Source organism: Panthera uncia, chromosome F2 (assembly GCF_023721935.1).
Source record: "Panthera uncia isolate 11264 chromosome F2, Puncia_PCG_1.0, whole genome shotgun sequence".
Classification (NCBI taxonomy): domain Eukaryota; kingdom Metazoa; phylum Chordata; class Mammalia; order Carnivora; family Felidae; genus Panthera; species Panthera uncia.
Genome location: NC_064812.1, coordinates 18,934,903 through 18,958,681, shown reverse-complemented (window position 1 = coordinate 18,958,681; position 23,779 = coordinate 18,934,903). Strand labels below are relative to the sequence as shown.

Here is a 23,779-nt window from a genome sequence, read left to right as displayed (position 1 = left end):
AAACCACACTAAATGATCTCAGTCACTTGGAAAAATCAGGATTGGTCTCTAGATACGCAACATGTTGTATTAAAACATTAAAAACTGTCTTACTCTCGGTTGTGAATATACAGGGAAATGAAAAAAATAGTAAATATAAAACATATTTACTTAGTAATCTATCATTTAAAACATTAGAAAGATCAAGAATGAAAATGTGTTATTTCTTTGTCAAAAACTTGAGAGAAGTGTGAACAGGGCTTCTTGCCTTCTCGTCATGTGACTCGGAATTCGGAGTGAGCATCTTCTCTCTGCCTTGACAAGCCATCCTACTCCTTTCTAAGTCTGGATCAGCCAGCAACATTTTATCCTTTCTACTTTCAGGGATGCGAAATGTCTCTGAAAGTTCCCCTGTTGTGAAGCGTCTCACTTCTTCTGGGGTACATCACTGACTTCTGGCTGCACGTAAGGAGTCTCTTGAATGGTACCAGCATTTACACCCCCATGATCAGCTAGTTCTTCTATAATTCCATTCATGTTTGGGGGGAAGCTCACTTCCAGAATTGTCACTTTTCATTTTACTGCACTTTCACCCTTTCTGGACATCTCCCCCTTTCTCTTATCCATTCTTATAAAATGTCATAGATTTATTACTAGGAGACAAGGCAGAAACATAACTACCCACTTTGCAGTCTATGTGTGAATGAACAGATATGAGGTGACCGATGGCCCACGGATTGTGAGAGAAGGCATGTGATTAGTCACAATCTGCATGTCAGCTATTCACACAGGGATTTTTTTGAATGAAAAGCTGCCAGCAAAGTTTGTACTTTATAAAATTACTTGCAGGTAATATAGCATAGTCCCTGAAATTTGAACTATGCTGTTGAGACTGGGGATACTGACTTGAACCATGATAACTGAAATTCATAGATACTGGAAACACTCAAAGCAAGTGTGTGTGTATCTTAGTCTTCGCCTAACCTGTCCTATCAAATACAATTTCAGCCTTTGTTGGACCTGTTCTCTGGGCTTCTGTAGTACAAAAGAGGAAGAAACAGAAGAAGGGCAGAGGATTATTGTGTGAAATATAAAGGCAGGGACTAGCCAGAGAGGTGTAATTGACTGCATAGTCAAGAATACAGGAAGAACACAGAAGAGAGAATCTCTTCTTCTCAAGGGTTTTCTTCTTTTAGGGTTATGGAAGGAATGAAAGTAGTTCAAGATTAGGATGGAAGTCAACAGGAGAGAAAAGATTTTCGTAAGCGTTGCACCGACCTGTTTTGTGAACGCCCCCTGCTATAGACCGAATGTGTCCTCCAACCCCCACCTCCAAATTCGTATATGTCAAACCCCTCCTAGTGTGACAGTATTTGCAGTGGAGCCTTTGGGAGGTAAGTAGGTCATGAGGGTGGATCCCCCATGACGGGATTAGTGCCCTTATAAGAAGAGAGTTACTTTCTTTCTGCCAAGTGAGGAGACAATGAGAGGGCTGTCTACAAATCAGAAAGAGGGTTTCACCAGTACTCAACTATGCTGGCACCCTGATCTCAGACTTCCAGTCTCCAGAGCTGTGAGAAACAAATTTCTGTTTATAAGCCACCCAGTCTATCGCACTGTTACAGCAGCCTGAACTGATGAAGACACCCTTTATTTTCACAAAGACAAATAAAGGATAGGAGTTCTTTTGATAAGTCTCTTAGTTCTGAAACCTGGCTTTTTGTATGTAATATCACTCTGACACTGGATTCTGGCAGTCTCACGTATATGGACCCATGTTCCCTGGATCCCTTTATTAGCTCAGCTGAGTGGAAAATTCTGGACATTGGAATTAGAAAGAAGGGCCCATGCTCTGTCTCTGCCACTTACGAGATGGGTGAAATTACTCAACTTCTCTAAGCTGGCCTCATAGGATAGGAATTATTTAAGGCACATAGCTTGAGACAGACTAGGCACATAATAAATACTAATTACCAACTTCCTTTCCTTTAGGAACATCCTGGGGAGGCACAGCTATATAAATGTTCCCATTTACAAATCAGAAGTGGAAATGACGAAAGCTGAGAATTGAATTTGCAACTCAGAACTCCCAGCTGGGTTTTTTGTTTGTTTTGTTGTGTTGTGTTGTGTTGTGTTTTTGTGTTTTTAATCTGACAAGAAATGGTGTGCAAACTAAGATGACAAGATAGAGCAAAGGCAACACCTGATGAACCCAGCACAAAACAGAATTCAGCAATTCTGCTATGTTCCCTGTTGATCAGTGTTTTTCTAAGTAGCAGGAGAGTCTGAGCTCAGTTCCTTTTTCTCTTGTCTGAAATCTGACTGATCATTGAAAACAGCTCAGTAACAACTCCAAAAAGATTAAAGAACAATGACTGAAGAGTGTGTTTGGGACATACTGCATTTTACAGTTCAGGGTGAGGATTAGCATTTATAGGCCCTTTTGAGATAGACTGGGGCTTGTAAGGAGTGTAAAGGTTTGAGACTAATAAGAACAAGGGAAAGACCATATTGGTACACCTGACCCATCTCCAGATGCGGGTGCTTATAGGAAAAGCAGCACAGGGCCTGTCACTGTTACTGTCATAGTTCCGAGGACCCTGAAGTGAAGGAGACAAAAAAAAGAAAAAAAAAAAAAAAAAAAAAAGGCCCCAGTTCAAAGACTATTGGCCCAGTGCTGACTTTGACACTGTAGGGAGTCCAGAGAATGGCTAAGTTTAAGGAAAGAATAAAATCAATTGCAATGGATGAGCTGCAGTGGATTCTTTTAAAAATTAAAGTAAAAAATAAGGATGTCATCACCTTGTCCCACTCTCTAATTATTCCTGTGTCTTGATTTAGACTGTGACTTTAGATAAAACACTTTGCATTTTCTGGGTCCCAGATTCCTCATCTGTACAAAGAAGAGGTTGGTTTAGATCAATGTCATAGTTCAGGCTGTTAGAATACCATAGATTGGGTGGCTTAAACAACAAACATTTATTTCTCATGGCTCTGGAGGCTGGAAGTGCAAGATCAGGGTGCCAACATGGGGTTCTCGTTGAGGGCCCTCTTCCTGGCCCTGGAAAGCTACCTTCTTGCCATACCCTCACATGGTAGAGAGAGAGGGCTCTGGTCTCTCTCTTCATCCCCTCAAAAAGCACCAATCCCATCATGGCACTCTATGCTCTAACCTCATCTAAGCCTAATTACCTCCCGAAGGCCCAGCCTCCAACATACGGATTTGGGGGGACATAAACACTCAGTCCCTAGCAATTACTTCTGTGTCCCTGCTCTCTGATATTGTATATGAAGATACATATACAATACTACCCACCAAATCAAAGTCAACTTATCTGCCCAGCTTTCAAGATCTTCCATAATGGGGTGCCATCCAAGGTATCAGATTTGCTTGTCAGCTTCCTCCTGGATGAACCCTCACCTCCCTTTAGACCAGTCTCTGGCGTGTCCTCTCTACAAGTTGCATTAATCCATTACCACTTTTTTTTCCCCATATTCATCCTCTTCTCTTGGAGTGCACTCAACTCTCTCCATTGCCTCAAGAACTAGCCATTTTGTGGGAGTCATTCTTCCAGTGCTCAGACCATATCACAGGGAATGATAATATTAATACAAAGTTTTCCTCCTGTGTAGTACAGAGGAGGTTTTAGGATTAACACAGAGAGGATTTTAAAAGGGAAGCTGCTGGGGTGCTTGGGTGGATGAGTCAATTAAGTATCTGACTTCAGCTCAGGTCTCTGTCTGTCTGTCTCTGTCTCTCAAAAATAAATAAACATAAAAAAAATCTTTTAAAGGGAAGTTGTTGTTGTTCTGTATTATTTTAGTTCAGGTAAATGCAGTTCTAAAAACTTGAAATTAAATTAAAATGTACAAATCTTGTCCCAGAGCTGCCATCATTAATCACAAAATTAAAGATTAACAGTATAGGAAAAGACAAAGGACATCAATTTAAGGTAAAGTACAGCTGAATATATATAGGATCACACTTTATATCTTTACAAATACCAAGTGAATTCTCTGATATTTGTGATAATATAAGAAGGCCACAGTATTAAGGATTTGCCATTCATTGTAACATTTTGCTGAAAACCGTTTGTATGCCTCCACACTAGGATTCAGTATTAAATATTTAATCAGAAAAGATTCCGGCTTGGATTTTTTTTCCCTAGGACTTGATCCATGGTAATCTTTGAAAAGTTTTGAAGCTAAAGGCAATAAAAGACATTCTTGCTTCTGATAATTGTCCATGGTAAGTCATTACTGTTCTTAGGAACACAGCACACAATGCAATTTGAAGAAACATCTGTAATGGTTATCTGAAATTATATGATAAGAACAATACTATTCTGAAAACAAAAAGAGCTTTTTAGGAGCCTTTATTACTGCTCCATGGGAATGCCTAATAATGTGTCTACTGATAATCTGGGATAAGCAGACAACTTTTAAGTGAGAAAATGGAATCTTTGGAAAAACTTTCAACATCACTAATAACGACACAATTATGTTTTCCAACCATCCAAATGGTAGTGAAGTTCGTGTTGAAAGAGATGGAAAAAAGAAGCTCCAAGAGTGGACAGCATCTCAGTTACTTGGAAGGCGGAGAGATGTGTATGCTGGACAGCTCTCTTTGCCCCTCCGGGTCCAGTCTCTACCCTTTTCCACCCTGCTTGTGCCTTGGGAGACAGACCTTGTCGGAGTGCATCAGTGGGGCTCCCTTGCCTCTGGCTTCCAGTCAGCCTCAGCCAATGGGAGACACTGGCAGATCAGCGGGCAGGACTTGTACGGATGTGCTTCCCTCTCAAAGGCCTCAGCTCTTGGTGGTGGCCCTTTTCTAGAGCTGCAAGTCCCGCTAGTTTCAGGTAACCGCTCCTTTTCCTTGTTATTGCAAATTAAGGGATGGTAGTGGCCTCGTGCCATTGGTGCCTCTGGAGTACTTCTCCATCTCTTCTTGGTTTTCCTTGCCTTGGCCACACCTTTCAAATTACTGCTGCCTTAAATCCTTTCCAACCATCACTTTTAGGTTTGCCTTCCACCTCCTGCCAGGACCCTGAAATCTGCAGAATATCTGCCAGTCTACCCAGACCCCTAACAAAGGGAGGACGTCTTTCATCCTCATCTTCTCCTTCTAGAGTGAACGTCTGTTGCTCTGGCTTCTCCACAACCCATTCAAATCCTCCTAGCACAGCAGCCAGACTTTGCATTAGAGAACCGCCTGTCCCCATCTCTCAGTGCACATGACTTGGATGAGGCTGATCTCAGTACAACCCAGGGCTGAACATCTGATCTGAGTCAGGTCAATTCGGCTTAATCTCAGGAATCTCAGTTCCAATCTTCTGTGGGGGGCAAAGAGGTCTTTATTCAGTGAGACAGGTACCTGTAAGGGACATCACAAGCCTCGAACTGTTGGGCCAAGGTCGAGGACTTGCCTAAGTGTAAACCAATGAAGTGGGCAGGGTGCAAAAAGATGGAGAAGCAGGTCTAATATCATTATTTGGATCCCTGGATCCCACCATGCCTGAAGTTGATCCTTGGACACCGTAGTTTTGCAAAAGTGGTAAAAAATAAAAAATAAAAAATAAAAAAAATTAAAAAAAAAGTGGTACACCACTTTTTTGCTCAACTGAGTTGAGCTTTCTGTTGCTTGCTATGGGAAGATTCCCCCACACATTTGGAGAAAGGAAAAAGTAAAGAGTGTTAGAGACTGTGACTTCTAAAACGATGTCATCCAGATTTGCAGTATTGTTTTCACTAAGAACCCCAGCCCATAAGGTTTCCAGAAGCTACCTGTGGGTTTTGTTTATCATGCCCTGGGGGCTACCACCACCTGCATTGCCCCTTTCATCCTCTGGAATCTGTGAGAGATGGGACGACACCAAATCAAACAACCCACTCTGTGTTGAATTTTGTGGCTCAGACTCAGGCATGAACTGGTGCAAACAAAGAACAATGGTGGAAAACAGCCGAATGCTGTGCTCAAGTATTATTTTCAAGTGCTGTTTGACTGGACCTTCTCAGATGACACGGTTCACTGGCAGGAAGGCTGTTTATTGCAACAATCATTATTCCCATTTACCTCCTATGACAATGTGAGTCACTGGGAGGTCAGACTATTCCAAAAGCCCAGTGTTCCCGAGCACTCAAGGTCAAGTTCAAGGGACAGCAATCAGGTATAGGGATAATGGCAAAGGCTCAATCCTTTGAAATGAAGAGAAGGGTTAATTCCCAGGAGATTGTCGCAAAGTGAGTTTTACTATTTTCAACATATCATGTAACTTGGGAAAAGAAATCAGAGTGAACAGTGTTAACATGACCCCAGGTCCTTCCCCCCGTAGCTGTCCTCCCCAAGAGCAAAGGTTAAATCTTCATTCATCCTTATACACTTCCCTCTACTCCTGCCTAGCGCCATGCCTTGCACAACATCGGTGCCCACAAATGATGGCATTTAGGGCCTGCTGACTTAAGAATACAGATAAAATATAAAATAATATGTCAAAAGAGTTGCTGGTAGTTGCTAAGGACTCCTTGCTATTATTAGTAAATGTATCTATCTGTGTTAATAAGCAGGTCATGAAAACACACAGAACCTCCCCCCCCCCTTTTTTTAAATTTTTATTTATTTTTGAGAGACAGAGCACGAGCCAGGGAGGGGCAGAGAGAAAAACGGAGACACAGAATCCGAGGCAGGCTCCAGGCTCCGAGCTGTCAGCACAGAGCCTGACGCGGGGCTCGAACTCACGAGCTGTGAGATCATGACCTGAGTTGAAGTCGGACCCCCAACTGACTGAGCCACCCAGATGCCCCCAGAAACCCCCCTTTTAAAGCAACACTTGCAACTTCCTTACCTCAGAAGGCAAAAGCTCCATTTTGAGTTTATTTTCCCCAACCTTCCTATGTGTGAGAGTCAATACCCATCCGCTCGCTTAACTCATTCATCCATTCAACAATCTGTGGCCACCTGCAATCTGCAATGTATTGGACTATATCTGGGGGAACCAGAGCTGATGAAGACACAGCCCCCATGTGGAACACAAAAGCAAACCTGGTGGAGATGGCCAAGAAACCCAAGCGGCCTGTGAATGAGGGACCCAGCGTGTGGCACGAGGTAACTGACCTCATGGCTGCAACAGGTGCTGGGGAATCGCTGGGGAAAATGACTATTACCAGGGGAGCATTTTCCTTACCTTATCTGCAAGCCAGCCCAGATGCCTGATCTCTCGGCTCCCAGCAATGCCTGTTTTCCCCAGCTGTTCTCTGACCTCAGCAATCACGTGGGTCAGCAGGTCACTAACATTGGAATGGATGGCACTGAACCAGGCCTGGGCAGTGGCTGAGTCCTTGCTCCTTAGAATCACTGTGTGCTTAGCATCTGGAGAGTGAATTTCAAGCTGCCTAGAGAAGCAAAGAGAGAAGGGTTAGAATGTTTCCTGGCAGATCATACTTTGTCAAGTCTGGGCCACAAAAGGTGAATGAATTCTTTACTTTTACTTTTATACTCTGTCAGTTTCACATGGTTTGTCTTAATGCTCCCATCATTCATTCCTTCACTCATTTGTTCAACCACAAACATCTACTGAGTGCCCAGGCATTGTTCTAGAACCTGGGGACATCAACTGAATTAAGGCTATTTAGATTTCCTGTTATTCGGCTGACTGGCTTATCAATAGTATCATATCAAAACTTCCAAACTATGAGCTGATATTAATTTGTTTTACCTCTCAATCCACAGAGGATTGTAATAGTACGCTCACATCCTTGCTGCTCCTGTAGGAAGTATACTGAAATATCTAGCCACACTCTTAATCCTACTGCTCAGTATTAATTGTGAATATTGAAGAATCATAGATGACCAAATTTTGTACTCCTTAGTTAGGAATCCTGTCTGTGGCACATTTGCCTACTACTTACCCTTAGACATGTGTACTGAAGAAGTGAATTGGCCTAGGAAGGGGTAACACTGGGCAGAGAGATGCACTAAGAGTTGTTCTATTTAAAGTCAAACAGGGAAGGAAGGAAGGAAGGAAGGAAGGAAGGAAGGAAGGAAGGAAGGAAGGGAAAGGAAAGGAAAGAAAGAAGGAAGGAAAGAAGGAAGGAAGGAAGGAAGGAAGGAAGGAAGGAAGGAAGGAAGGAGAGAAAGGAAAATCAGAGGAAGGAAGGAAAAGACAGAAGGTAAGGAGAGAAAGCAGAGAGAGGAGAGGAGAGGACAGGACTATTCCATCACCAAAAAGCCCTCCCTCCAGCTATCCCCGGTTGTTATAATGCTCCCCTCTCCACTGCCATCCCAAATTTCTGGCAACCATTAACCTGTCCTTCACACCTATAATCTTTAAGACAGGTAATTTTTATTATAGGGAGAAAAAAAACCCCACATTTATTCATTCATGTATACATGCAAATAAATACTTTTACATTCGTGTTCGTATCAGAAAGATGTAGGGATTGGGAAACTCAAACTGAATAAAAATGACCCATTTATTATTTTGTCCCTTCATTATTATACTACAATTCATTGAATATTTACTATTTTTAATTTTTTTAATTTTTTAAGTGTATTCATTTTGAGAGAGAGAGAGAGAGAGACAGTGTAAGTGGGTGGGGGGGTGGTGCAGAGAGACAGGGAGAAAGAGAGAATCCCAAGCAGGCTCCTCGCTGCCAGTGCAGAGCCTGAGGCGGGGCTCGAACTCGTGAAACTGTGAGATCATGACCTGAGCCCAAACCAAGAGAAGAACATTTAGCCGACTGAGCCACCCAGGCACCCCAAATATTTACTATTTATAAATATATTTCTCCTAATAGTCCCAGGACTGATACTATTAATCCTATGTAACAGAAGAAAAAAAAACTGAAGTTTGTTCAGAGAGAGGAAGAATTTACTCAAGGCCACACAGTGGTTCTAGGATTCAAACCTATGTTGGTTAGGCTCAAAAGCCCATGAATTTAGATACTGCGTTACAGTGTCTCTCCTCAAGACTGGACAACATTCAGTAGGGGAGCATCCTTGTCTTCCACAGCTGTCTCGAGTCTATTCTTATGCTCAATAGTGCCCTTAGTTCCTGAGTTTCAAATTAACAATTTTGCAAATCACCTGAAAATAAGTCCTAATGCAACCTGGACTCCTTTACATTCAAAACCAAACTTTTAGAGAGAGTAGACCTTTTTACTCATAAACTTAGAGAAAAGGAATGATTTCGAAAGTGGCATGTCTCTGGGGGAGTTTTAGCAATAATTAGCTTTTTTTTTTTTTTTTTTTTTTGGTAAAAAATGTGCAAAACAAGACTCTTCACTAAGACTCCAAAGGTTTCCTGTGATAACACAGGGAATTCTTTAGGTGACATTTGTCCTCACTCAGAAGAAAAAAAAAAATCTCCTGCCTCTTGGGCACTTTTCAAAGAAACGGGAGATAAATCTTGCCCAAAGTTCTTACTGTTCAGTATAGTTACATAACCAAATACCAACCAGGGTTCTCAGAAAGCATTAATGAGAGTTCAAGGCACTTTTGCTTGTTTTTTCCTTATTTTAAGGATTTTATTTTTTACTTTATTTTTTTAATTTTACATATAGAGAGAGCGAGTGAGCAAGGGAGGGGAGTAGAGGAAGAGAGAGAATCTTAAGCAGGCTCCACAGTCAGTGAGGAGCCTGATGTCGGGCTTGATCCCACGACCCTGGGATCATGACCTGAATGGAAATCAAGAGTCGGACACTCGACTGACTGCGCTACCCAGGTGCCCCTTAAAGATTTTATTTCTACATAATCTCTACACCCAATGTGGGGCTCAAACCCAAAACCCTGAGATCAAGAGTCGCATGCTCCAGCAACTAAGCCAGCCAGCGTGCCCCTCAATGTGCTTTGCAAATTATTCCAACATGATCTGTTATTCTCGAAATTTAAAACCTGCCAGTATTTCATTTGCAGTATTTCCTTTTGAAGACCCGGATTTGTTTTTAAACAAATGATGGCTTGGGAAGCCGCCACTCCCCAGGTATCACACACACATATACAAATGATGCCAGCGAAAAAGAAAGGAAACCAAGAATATCTTCTTTGTTGGGTTGTCGGCATGCCCCTGGAGGAAAGCTGACTTGTAAACAAAGGTACAGGCTAATGATGCGGAGGCCTGTTTTCCCCAGGCTTTGACAGCATTTATCATCATTAATTTTTAAGTAAACTTTTTAAGTATAATGTAGACAGAAATGTGTACAAATTGCAGTGCACAGCTCAAAAGTACCTTTGTAGAGGGAATGCCTTTGTGTAACCGCCACTCAGATCAAGAAACAGAACATTACAGGTACTCCCTTTCCAATTATTGTCCCCCCCTCCCAATATCACCACTATCCGGATATCTATCACCGTGGATTACTTTTATCTCAGGCAAAACCTAGGAGTTTTTGTTTGTCTTCAATTGTTGTCGTTGCCTGAAGTACAGGGAGGATCTTGGACTATTTCTGGGGCAAAGTAGCAGGTCCTGTGCTTTTCTCGTGGCGGTTCTCAAAGTGCGGCAGACCAGCGGCAGACCAGCAGCAGCAGCAGCAGCAGCAGCAGCAGCAGTGGGGGAACTTACTAGAAAAGCAAATTCTCAGTTCCCACCCTGGAGCCACAGAGTTAGGAATTCTGGGGGTGGGGCTCAGGAATCACCCTCCAGGTATATCTGATGCAATTCAAGTTTGAGGAAGTGCTGCTCTATGGGTTCATAAGAAGCCCTGCGCTTGCTTGGTTGCCAGGGTTCCCAGTGGCTGAGGAGGACACCCCAAAAGGGGATCGAGCTCCTCCAAGCAGCCTCAAAGTCTCAAAGAAAGAACACAGAGGACACCATAGGCCTGTGGCCTTTTACAGTCCAAAAAAAAGGGGGGGGGGGCAGAAAAAACTCTCAATCGAAAATATTCTTCAGACACCCCTGAATAGATTTTGGTTTTTGTTTTGAATCATTTAACTAAATACAGATGCTTGGACCCCATCCCAGACCTAGGAATTTCCAGAGGTTGACGCCTGAGTATATGCTTTAAATGTTCCATAAATTATATGGATTAAGGACCATGGCAGGCCTCTCTCAGCCCAAGTTCAAGCCCTCTGCAGAGCTGAGTGTCATCAGAAGGCAGCACAGCAGAGGGCTCCCGGGCAGTGCATTAACTGTCCACGGCTGTGTCACAACTGCCCCCGTGATTCAGTGGCTGACAACCCCAAACGTTTGTTATTTCAGTTTCTGAGGTGCATGGATTTGAGAGTGGCTTAGTGGGGTGTCTCTGGTTCAAGGGCTCTCGTGTATTTGCAGTCAGGATGTCAGCGGTGGCTTTGGCATCTGAAGGCTTGACTGGGGCTCCACTTTTTGGATGGTGCACTCATCTGGCTGTCTGGCTGTCTGCAGGAGGCCTCAGTTCCTTGCAACATGGGCTTTTGCAGACGCTACTAAGTATCTTCATGACATGGTAGCTGGTTTCCCCCAGACAGCAAGAAGGAACTGCTATTTATTTTACTACCCAGCCTCCATTATTATATGTAGAGCACCAGGTGGAGACCGGGTCGTAAATATATCTATCTATATCTATATCTATATCTATATCTATATCTATATCTATATCTAACTAGCATGAACCTCAAATACATGCCCTTTAGCCTAATTTGTCACTGAAGTTCATTTTGCCAAAATGTGACCCCATGCACTGCATGTTTTAGAGCACAAAGGGACACAGAAAGAAGTTCCATTCCTGGGCTGGCTATGTTCCTTCAGCAGCCCATTTTCCCACCAATTTAAAGTACATGTGCTGGACCATAGCTGTGAAGCACCTAGAGTTTGGGTTCAGGCTGGCTCTAAAATCTGCTGGCTGTGAGGCACTAGGCAAGTTACTTAACTTCCCTAAGCCTCAATTTCCTCATCTGTAAAATGGCTCAATACACTTGCCTCTTAAGGTTATTGGGAAGACCAACTGAGATAACGTGTGCGTGAGATGTCAAAATGCCAAGCTGGTCTGATCAGGTCTAGTTTGCCATGAATAGTCTTCCCAAACGTAGGGGCCCCATGTGGCAGGAAGAGTCTTCCCAGGTGGGCTTTGGTTCAACTCTTTTTCAGAGTACTTGGACTTGGAGGAAAGTCTAGTCCCAGGAAAAATGAAAAAGTCATACAAGGACTATCTCTAACATCCTGGAATGGAAAAAGGATAACTTTGGGAAGAGCGGCATGAGTCTTCTGCGAGATCTTGGATGATTTGGAGCAAACCTGATAATACATCCCCTATTATCCCATCTACCTCTGTTCTACCCAAAACAGCTGCACCAGGCTCATGTTTAAGAGCGTAAGTTGCTAAGATTTGCAGCCATCATTAGAGCTACAAACGTTTGTTGATGCCCCCTGTGTTTTCTCAACTACCTAAACTAACCAGCAACCACGAGGATGAAAGGAGATGGGAAACTGTTTTACCTTTCTGGAATATTTTGCTGACAGCATACCCCAAAAGAACCACTTTCAAATATTTCATAACACCCATTTTTTTTAAAGCAATTTCAACTCCAATAACTACTTCATCAATTTGCAAATGCACAGGAGCTAAATATGAAGACATAAAGTAAAAATAGGGGAAGGAGGGGGTGGGAGAGAAAGAAAAGGAAAATAGGAAAAACTCAAGGGTGGGAAAATTAAGGTGTGCGAAAATGCTACGGTGGCCGGGTAGCTGAAGTCATTAAAGTCAGGGAACCAAATCCACATGACACAATGGAGGTGCAAAAACACGGGGCAGAACAGCGAGACTCGTGTCATGCCACTGATTTAAAAATGATGTATATAAATGTTTGTAAAGGTGGAGACTGTGCTGGGAAATGTATCCAGGTGGGTTCAATGAGCAGGGAAAGTGTGACAAGAGGAAAAGACTGGAAAAGAGATTTCACTGTCTCACTTTCTGTCTTCTGAATTTTGTTCCACGTATCCATTGTGTACTCACTGTGTTGGAATGGCAGCGAAGGGGGAGGGGAGGAAGAGCAGGTAGATTGGCCTGTAGGTTAACACAACCTTGTCTCAAGTCCAAGTTCTGTCATTTATGAACTATACTCTCTTACGACTATCTGTGGTTCCATCTGCCCAATCTCCATTTCCCCTTTCTGGCACCAGGCTTTACATCCCCGTTCTCAGCTTTATTAGTTTGGTGGCTCAATGGTGTGAGGGTTGTAGGTGTGATATAATTTAAGTTATGGAGATTCAGGCCCAGGATTCCTGGAGGAATAACTGTTAAGGAGATGGGTTTTTTTTTTGTTTTTGTTCTTGTTTTTTCTTCATCATATATACAAAGGGATCAAATAACATCATGGATCAGAGGGTCTGCCCGCAAACAAAGCCAACATTGAGGAAAGCAGAGCTGAGAGTCCTGGATCCAGCCATACCTGACACACAGCATATCTTTGTACTTTTCTCCTATGTTCCCCTTTCTGCTTAATTTGAGTTGGGTTGTCAAATACAACTAAAAATCCTGACTCATTCACTGACCACAAACAGATCACATGATTTCAATGAGCCTTGAGTCTCCCCTATAAAATAGGAGTGGTGGTGGTGATAATGAGAATGATGATGAAGTGATAATGATGATTATAATGGAGATACTTATAATAAAACCGTCAGAGGTTACTAGAGCATCAAATGAGATAGTAATTGTGAAAGTGCTCCGTGAACTTGTAAATCCTGATGTTAGCAGTTGTCATTTACGCTTTTGGCATTTTAAGACTCTTTCGTTGGCTCAGAAACTGGGAAAAGGAACTGTATTAGTGAATACAATGCTTGTGAACTATCTGCACATACAGGCACATATAAGCAAGTTCTCTCTTTCCTAGCTGCACCATAAATAAAGAGACAGGCATGTAAATCCTAGTAAATCTCTTGAGTTACAAAATAGACATGGAAACATGTGGTGATTTCTTCATACAAGAATTTCTTAGCACGTGTTGGGGGCCACAGAGGCATGGAGAGGACATGGTCCCTGTCCCCAAGAAGCTCACCATGTATAGTAGGATGAATAATGTTGCTGCAAATTCATTTCTACCCAGACCCTCAGAATGTGACTGATTTAGAAATATAACCTTTGCAGAAGTAATTCATGTAAGGTTGGTGCTGACGTCCTTTTCCCATTAACTACCCACTGAATTAGAGTGGGTCCTAAATCCAAGTGGGTGCCATTGTAAGAGACAGAAAAGACACACAGAGAAGAAGGCAATATGAAGATGGACACAGAGATTGGAGGGATGTATCCACAGCCAAGGAATGCCAAACATCGGCAACTACTGGAAGCTGGGAGAGAGGCGTGGGATGGTTTCTCCCTCAAAGCCTCTGGAGGGAACCAGCCCTGCCAACTCCTTGATTTCACACTTCTGGCCTCCAAAACCGAGAGAGAATAAATTTCTGTCGTTTTAAGTTTTCCAGTTTGTGCCCACTTTGTTACGGCAGTCCTAGAAAACTAACACACCATGTAACTATCTTCTTGCGGGTAGTTGAATGAGAACTGCGTTAATGTGTAAAACACACAGATGCTTAAAGTAATTTGTGAGACGCAGATCGCTTAGAACTATGGCAATCATGCTTCCACTTCAACACATATTGGCATTAAAAAGTCTTCTCTTTGGCAAAAAACAAAAACAAAAAAAACACCCCCTCCAAAAAAAAAAAAACAGACAAAAAAACCTTACCCCCCACCAACATTCAATTCTAGATGCAGGAAGAGAAAGGAATGAGGGGTATATATAAAACGCGCAGAAGCATGCAGGGCCACAGCAGGCCATCGTCAGTAAATCAGAGTGCCTTCTACCTCCCTCCTGGCACTAAAAAAAAGGAAAAAAAAATCTGGACAACCTCCTTGCTAGCTGATGAGTCCTACATTTCTGGAAGCGGGCAAGAGGAGGGAGGGAGGGAGTGAAGGAGCAATAAAGTCAGGATGGCTGATTGGAGCTATTTTCAGCAGCCTGGTCTTTTATAACTCCTATTTTGTTCCCCAGTTGAACTGACCACTGCTTGATGAATTGTGTTTATCTGTAGTTCAGCGATAAAGTTCTCTTTTAATTCCCTGCTGAATAGAAATATTTAGGGCAATGCCACAGCTGTGTTTATTCTCACACTCCACCACAGTTATGTAAATACTGCCTATGGAACTATTTCTGATAAAGGCCCGTCCCAACCCCGAGGAATTACACGCTCGCTCTAGATGTCTGCCAAGATGAGCAGTTTCCATCCAGCTTGGCACAGCCTATGAATGATATCACAGCTTCTCAGAGATCATTTGGCAAACCTCACAATAAAAGAGTAATTTTCTTACCCTCTTACTCTTTCAAAGACTCCCACGGAGACGATTAATATTTCCCAGAGTTCTCTGCTTCCCCTGTTCAGAAACATGAGGCCGACACATAGAACTTGAAGCCTCCTGACACGAACTTAATAAATAAAACTCGCGGCCGGGCAACAAAAGTTTCACGTGACCTTTCCCCTCCAACGTGAGGCTGGAGGAAACACGGATGAAGGTAGCCAGAAGCATAAGGACTGCAGCCTGGCAGCGGCCACTGGGAACTGAGGAGGACTCAAACTACATGGTCATTGTCATTATGGATGCTTCCAGTCCGTGAATCTGGGATTCCCATGGCTGATAAAAAATATTTCCCAACAGACAAATACATGGCACCATTAACAGTGGCTGTCTCTACACGGGTGAACTTTGAGGTGTTCTTCTATCTCCAGTTGTCTTCTTTTCTTTAATGTCTAATATTTTCTTGAAATGCCATCACACAAATACGAGAAGAAAAGTTTCTTGAGGGAAAGGAATGTCTCCACACCTTTTCACTAGGAAAAATATTCCTCTGTGAACAAGAATACACTACAGAAAAACTCAAGATTCTTTTTTAAAATCCTCAAGTTGGTTGGAACTAAAAGACATTCAAAAGAATGATCTGTATTCACAATATTCATAATGAGGAGAGGACCTTGTCCTGTGGGGGTGAAAACTTCACCACCAAACATGTTCCCTTTCCTCATTTCATCCCTCCCATCATCTATGAGGTGCATGGTTTTAGTGTGTTTACCTCACAGAGGAGAAGACGGCACCTCAGAGAGGCTGGTGTGTTGGGCCTTCCAGTTAGTAAGAGGCAAAGCCGGAACTGGATCCCTAGTGCATCTGACTAGAAGGCCTGTCTTCATCGTTCTGTTCCATTGAGTAGGATGTTTATAAAACACGGTTTGTTGCTGAAAAGAGTAGAGAACATTTTTCACCTTGGTTGCTGCTCAACATCTTTCAGATACCCTTGCTGCGTATTTGGAAAGTTTTCTAAATTATGAGTTGAGCTTCCCCATGGTAGAAGCCAGAATTCAAGCCCCAAGTCTTTCTTGCTGCCGGGACTCAGGGCCATGCACTCAAAACGGCCAGGATGCGCCGTGAGAAAGTAGTTGTGTGTGGAATCCATCTTCTGGCAAGGACGGCGGTGGAGGCATCCAGATCTAAATGGCACCAGTGGCAGAGCTTGGCCAGTCCCCAGTCGTCATTGGTGCAAGCTGAGGCAGTTGTGGGAGCTGAGACCTGGTTGTTAAGTGGTGGCAACAGTGGTGTCTTTTCTAGAACAGCCTTCACAATGTGAATGGGTGTGGAGCCTGGCCTGTCTCTCTGAGCTCTTTGTAAAATACGTGAGCCCGCTAATATCCTCAGCTAGAGTTGCTTCTATTGTGCTGAAACTACAATCCCCCGCTAAGCATGTAGATTTAGGAATCTGGTTGCCGCGATGGGAGCTAATGAGATCACCTAAGGGATATGTCAAGTGTGAGCAGTTAATAGAAAAGAAGCCAGAAAAGGTGTTCTGCTGTTTTTCACAATATCCCGTTTCAAAAACAGGTCACGCACGACATAGTATTCTGCTAGGCTCTGAGGGAGCCTGACGATATCTCTCCTATTGGCTGGGTTTCAGCTTTTCAGTAACACATACATTTGCAAAATATGTGAAGAATTTCAGCACTTCAACTTTCCTAGGGGAATGATATTGTTATCAAAGTTTTAGAAGAGGAGTCAGCTAATGTCAAACCAGAGAAAACATTTTGTTTTTTCTGCTACGTACTTCATCTGTACCTCACAGAATACTCTTGTGATTTGACCTTGCTCAACTGATTTTTTTAAAGCCATCTAAATATGCAATGTGCTATGCAGGTCAAATAAATGTACATTTGTCTCTAGATTCTTAATATTATACACTGACAGAATTAACAGTCCATCCCAGAGTCCAGTCCAGAGCACAGTGTTTGGAGTCTGAACATCTATTTTGCTTCTTTTGAATTAGATTATTTTGGACCAGAATTAGCAAATAAAAATATAGGATGTCCAGTTACATTTGAATTTCAAATAAACAACAAAGAGATGTGTGTGTGTGTGTGTGTGTGTGTGTGTGTGTAAAGTACGTCTTGCACAATACCTAGTAGTAGAAATGGTATAAAGAACATGGATTAGAAAATGTACAGAAGAGGTGCCTGGGTGGCTCAGTCGGTTGGGCGTCTGACTTTGGCTCAGGTCATGATCTCACTGCTCATGGGTTCAAGCCCCCCATCCAGTTTGTGCTGACAGCTCAGGGACTGCAGCCTGCTTCAGATTCTGTGTCTCCCTCTCTCACTGCCCCTCCCCCCCACTCTGTCTCTCTCTCTCTCTCTCTCTCTCTCTCTCTCAAAAATAAATAAACATTAAAAAAATTTTTTAAAAAGTATAGAAAATAAAACTGATAGGACTTTATGATGGATCAGCTATGACAGATGGGGAAGAGAGAAGTGTCAAGGAGGTTTCTGGCTTAGACAGCTGAATGAATGACAATGTCTACTAATAAGATAAAAAGTTGAAATGGTTCAGATTTGGAAAGAAACACAAGTTTCGGTAAATATCTCCGTCTTCATTTAGATATCTTCTAGTAACTTCAAACTTGTAGGGTATACATCTACCGGCTACTCCCGAAGAGTCGGTCTGTTCTATGGTTATTTTATTTTAATGGAATCAACATCTTCCCAATAATCCAGGTTGGATAACCCAATCATTCTTGTGCCTCCTGTTCTCTTCTCCTGGTACCCATTCAGTCTCCAAGGTTTATAAGTTTTATCTTGGTTGTATCTCCCTTTCAAAGAGCTAACCAGATTGTAAATTACCAAGTTTTCTCAGTGGAGCTAGGGCAATCAGTTGTCTAGGATGGAATAGAAGTTTTACTTTGCAGGGCAACTTCGATCAAATGGTAATGGCTGCCTGAAATACAATTTTAAAAGAGGCTGAGGTCTCCTTCTAGACTCAACTAGAAAAGTAGCATCATCATATATTGACATCTGCCATGGACATGGGAGTAGGAATTGGGAGTAGTTATGTTGTCTATTCAATATTTCTAGAAAGCATTTTGAAATGTGGCTCTGACATGTAGCTTGTGATTGCCCCAAGCTTAGAGAGAGTCGTGGCTTTTGGTCATCTCAAAATTTCTCTTTCAAGACTTATCCCTTTATAGTTTATACATTATGTTATGATATATATTATATATCATATATTATATGTCATATATATATGATATATATTATGTTAATATCCCCCCATTGCCTGACACACAGATGGGTAACCCATAAGTATCTCCTAGGCTAGGTGAATGGATGGCTCTATTACTAAAAGTTTTGTCCAAACTCTATGGTGGCCCCCTTTCCAACCTCTTGTGAAAGTTCTATAACTGCCTCCCTGTATGTTTTGTTTTTCCCTTACTAGACGTTAACCCTTTCAGTCTTGAATGGTGAATTTAATGCTAATGTAAAAGGTACTTCAGTTCTAAATCATTTCTTTAATATATTTTTAAAAAGTCAAACATGTTTTAATGTCCCATGAGAATCGTTTCCATGGATGTGTAATAGCAGTCAACTCCAAAATGTTTATTTTATTTTATAGTATTTTGTTTATCAGATAATTTGTCATACATGATTTTATTGGGCTTGTGAACTTTATCCAGTTTGGATGTAAAAGCAGACAGCCTTACAAATATGTAAATCAAGGTTAAAAGATGATACAAAATTAAAACAGCAAGGAATATTAATTCAAAGGATGAACTTACATCTTAAAGGTAAGAACAGAAGTGGATGCCATCTAACTCATTTATGTCAGAGTTGCATGTAAAACAATAAGATATATTTGTCTCACTCATGTACAAAATTGCAAGATGCCTTTTCATTCATTAACTTACAATTATTTTTGAGTGCCTAGTACCTAGACCTGGCATTGGGCACATGAGGGGAATGGGACTCAACATAGATATGGTTTCTGTGTTCCTTGAGATTACAGTCCAGCAATCTTGGACAAGCACACACTTTCTTAAGTTTTCATATAACATGAAAAATTCCTAATTCCCAATTTGTATCTATTTTAGGAGCAGACAACCTTTTATTCAGCTCTTAATAAACTAAGCAATAACTTACCACCGTGAAGTTGGCAGCTTCTTATACAACAGTAACAGTACTCCACCAAACCCAAAATATCACTCATCCATTCTGTTTTAATTTCTACTATGTCTTTTTTTTTCTTTTTTTAAAGGAGGGAGGAGAAGAAAAGGGGAGAAGGGCAGAACCACTGTATCTCCAGGAGAAGATGTGTTACCAGGAGAAGGCCATTAAGCTGTTAATATCCCTTCAACAAGGATTATTAGTAGCCACTACCCAGCAAAGAAGAGGTCCCCAGGAGAATGGTGAAGACGAGGCCAAAGTTGGATGAGACAAGAAGGATTCCTCTACCACATGAAGGGACTAGAGTAGCCAGGGAATTGGGGTTCAGAAAGTGAAAAAGACCACAGGCAATTTTAGTTAGTATGGGAGCACTAGATAAAGAGAAGAAGCAGAAACCAAAATTATCCTAATTTAATGTATGAATCAATGAATGATCAAAGTGAGATTTAGGAATCTAGAAAGAATTCAGAGGTCATTTAACTCAAGCACTCATTTCAAAGATGAAAAATCTAACTTCCGGGAAGACATGATTTATTTATCCAAGGTCACGCCGACAGGTAGTAGTATTATTGAACCTAGAATCCAGACTTCTTACCAACCTTGTTTATCCAAGTTCAGAGACTAGGCACAGAGAGCTCATGATGTGCTGAGGCCAACTTAACTTTCTTTACAATTTTCCAGAGGGCTGGTCCTGAATTTGGGGCTGATACCTCTTTCTGCATTTGAAACAGTTACTGTAATACTTTGTAGATATTTCATTGTCAAAGTATTTATGGACATGACAGCTTCATAATTATTTTCTCTGTGAAGGCTTTGCTCAAAGACACATTCACCTCTTTTGTAGATAGCAATAATCATTTCATTACTTGAAGGATTTAAACAAGCACAAACAAATCAGCTACCCACAAAATTGCTATTTTTAAAAAATCTGTATCTGAACTATCTAGACAAGTTTTAAATTGTCATGCAATTCTGCACTGGTTGCAAGAGAGAGTGAAAATCAGAATAATGCTAATGATCATCCCAAGTTTCAAAAGGTCACACTACATGAAATTCAATCTTCCTCATTCTTACAGTAAATGCCAAGGTGCCAAACAAGTTGGGAAGAGAGTCAATCTCTTTGTGAAGCAGGAAAGCTATGGGTTAGATTTGTTTAATTTTATGTTGACTTCATTAATTTTTTTTTTTTTTTTAGGAAAGTAGGCATTAAAATAGAACTGGAAAGTTATTACACATGAAGGAAATTTATTTGAAGATTTCTACTTCTTGACAGAGAGGTGCATGGGGAGGAGGAGTCAGGAGAAGGGCAGGCCATGGAGGGGAGAGAAGAATGCCCAGATTCTGGGGTTGCTACCAGGGAGAGCTGAGCTCCTCAGCTGGTCAGATGCCTGCCTCTGCCTATAACATTCAAAACACTTGTTCCCTCCAGATGTGCAAGTCAATTGATTAAGCTTTCTATTTTCAGCTTTGTACCCTTGGGCAATCTGCATGAGGACTGTTTCTCAATTAGCCTGGACTGCTTTTACCAAGATTTCAATATAAGTCTTCCAAAACAAAACAAAACAAAACAAAACAAAACAAAACAAAACAAAACACCCAAAGCAACCAGTTATTGAGATGGGGCATGAATCACTCATGCAAAAATGTTTATTGAAAGCTTGCTCTCTGCCAGGCAGTCTGCTAGGTATTAGGGATACTGAGTCCAACAGCATAGCCATCAGTCCACAGTGCTGAAGGAAGGTGCTGGCAAACAAGAACCCCATGCTTGCCCTCCAGGACAGGCCAAATGGTACAAGGGTTAGAATTTCGTTAATGGAGTCAGTCAGTCTTGGTCTATGCACTGGCTACGAGCTGAACATCCTTGAGTGAAGGACTCAACCTCTCTACGTTTCAGTTTCCTCAACTACAAACAGGAGTGGGCTGAGTTATCACAAATGCAATCCTTGGAACAGTGATGATCCTGAAGCTCACTTTTGAAGGAAGAGAATCAGTTGGCTAAATCAAAAAGGAGTAGTAGTAGCCAAGGGGAGTATCTCAGGGAGAGGGACAGCTGAACAGAGGACAGAAGGGGAAAACTGTATTGCACATTATGGAAACTGTGTGTAGTTCTTTAATGGCCTGGACAAAGTTTAGGGGAGAGGTGGACGAGGAAGTGGGATTACAAATGGGAGAGTCCAAAGGGGACCCACAGACAGAATTTCATTAAAGCAAGTGATGCGATCAAGCTGTATTTTAGTGAGATGGTGCCGGGAAGATGGGATTGGAGGGGAGAGAGACTGGAGGCAAGACTGGGACATCTCTGCAGTGACAGAGGTGGCTGCAGGAGAAATGCAAGGGGAAGGACACTTTAGATATTAAAGGAAGGTCAAACTATAGCAGAGTAAGAAGAGCATTCTATTGTGACCATTTGATTTATGAATTAATACTTGTATCTTTGGGAAAATGTGTCCTCCAAATATTGAATTAAAAATACCCTTGCATGAGTACAGGAGTCGGCTAGGCATGGGGGGGGGGGTGGGCAATGGGATACAAAGATAAGCTGGATGTAGTCCAAGCCATTTATAGTTTAATGAGGGGGATGGTACCAAAATCATTCTAATACATGGCAGAACAGGTGTGCCATTAAGGAAGCATGGAGTATCCAAGGAAGGCATGCTGGAGTGTAAGGATCAGGAAATACTTCAGGAAGAGAAAGGCATGTTAGATGGGGCTTACAGAATAAGAGGATTTGACAGCTGGGGAATGAAGAGAGGGCATTCCAGTCTGTGGGGACCATCCACGACCAGGGGCAGAGACTCACAAATACTGAGGTGTTCAAGAATAGAAAATAGTCCAGCTTTTCTGGAAAACTATAACTGCATTTATTTTTTTAACAGTGTTGCTGAGATACAACTGACATACAATCAACCGTACTTTAAGTGTGCAGTAAGTTTGGACAGATGTATATCCACCATGATGACACTGCTTCCCTCCATTTCTCTTTCTATAGCTTAGTTTGCATTATCTAGAATTTTAGCAAATGGAATCATTTAGTACATATTCCTTTCTATCTTCTACACAGTGTAATTACTTTGAGATTCATACATGTTGTAGCTGTGTCAATAGTTCACTCCCTTTTACGACCAAGTGGTAACCACTGTATGGATACACCACTGTTTGCTTATCCATGCGCCTTTTGACAGACACGTAGGTCCTTTCTAGTTTTAGGTTATTACAAATAATGGTGCCATGAACATCTGTGTTTTGTTTTGTTTTGGTTTCGTTTTGTTTTGTTTTTAGTGGACACATGCTTTCATTTCTCTTGGGTAAACAGCTTGGAGTAAAATTGCTAATTCATATGGTAGGTGTGTGTTTAACATTTTAAAGAATTGCCAAACTGTGTTATCAAAGTGGTTGTACCATTTTTCGTTCCCCTTCAGCAGCGGATGCAGGTTCTAAAGACTTCATAAAAAGTCTTGAATGAGGTGGTGTTAATCGTCCAACTTTGTTTTCTTCAAAACTGTTTGGCTATTTCTCTATGCATATTCTATTTGCATTTCCATATGAATTTTTAAATCCATTCTTCAATTTGTATAGAAAAACCTGCTGAAATTTTGATTAGTATGGCATTGTATCTAGACATCAAGGATGGGAGGGTTCTCATCTTAACAGGACAGAGCCATTCTTTCCTGTATACCCATACTTCTATTTCATATCATTTTCTTTCTGAATGAAGGACCTTCTTGAGCATTTCTTGTTGTACAGAAACAGTTCTTTCAGGCGACAAGTTCTTTCAGCCTTTGTATGTTGGAAGAAGTCTTCATGTCACCTTAATTTCGAAAGGTCTTTTCACTAGATAATAGTTTTGACAGGTTTTTCTTTTTTTTCAGTACATGGAAAGATCTCACTGGACTATCTTCTCATTTGTATTACTTCTAATGAGACATAAGATGCTGTGTTCATCTGCTCACGCCGCTATCCTAGAACACCATGGACTGGGTGACTTATAAACACAGATTTATTCCTCACAGTTCTGCATCCTGGAAGGTCCAAGATCAAGGCTCCAGTAGATTCAGTGTCTGATGAGGTGGCACCTTCTGATTTGTAAAGGGTCATCTTCTCTTTGTCCTCACTGGTGGAGGGGGCAAGAACTTACCAGGATCTTTTTAAAAGAACAGAAATCCCATCATGAGGGCTCCACCCTCATGACCTGAAAGCCTCCCAGAAGCTCCACCTCCTAACACCATCACAGGGGTGATTAGATTTCAACATATGAATCTGGGGGGACAGGGACATAAACATTTATCTATAGCAGCTGCCTTTTTTTGTTCTTCTCTATGTAATGCGTCTTTTTTCCTTGGCAGTTTTTAAGCTTTTCTTTTTAC

General features: G+C 41.7%; 1 protein-coding gene across 1 annotated transcript in view; it reads right to left on the bottom strand.

The window, feature by feature from the left end:
* Positions 1–23,779, bottom strand: part of SNTB1 (syntrophin beta 1) — a 230,513-nt gene that overhangs the window by 82,386 nt on the left and 124,348 nt on the right. The window contains exon 3 of the mRNA XM_049632947.1: positions 7,161–7,368. Coding sequence (XP_049488904.1) covers positions 7,161–7,368 — 208 coding nt within the window. The remainder of the gene's footprint in view (positions 1–7,160; positions 7,369–23,779) is intronic.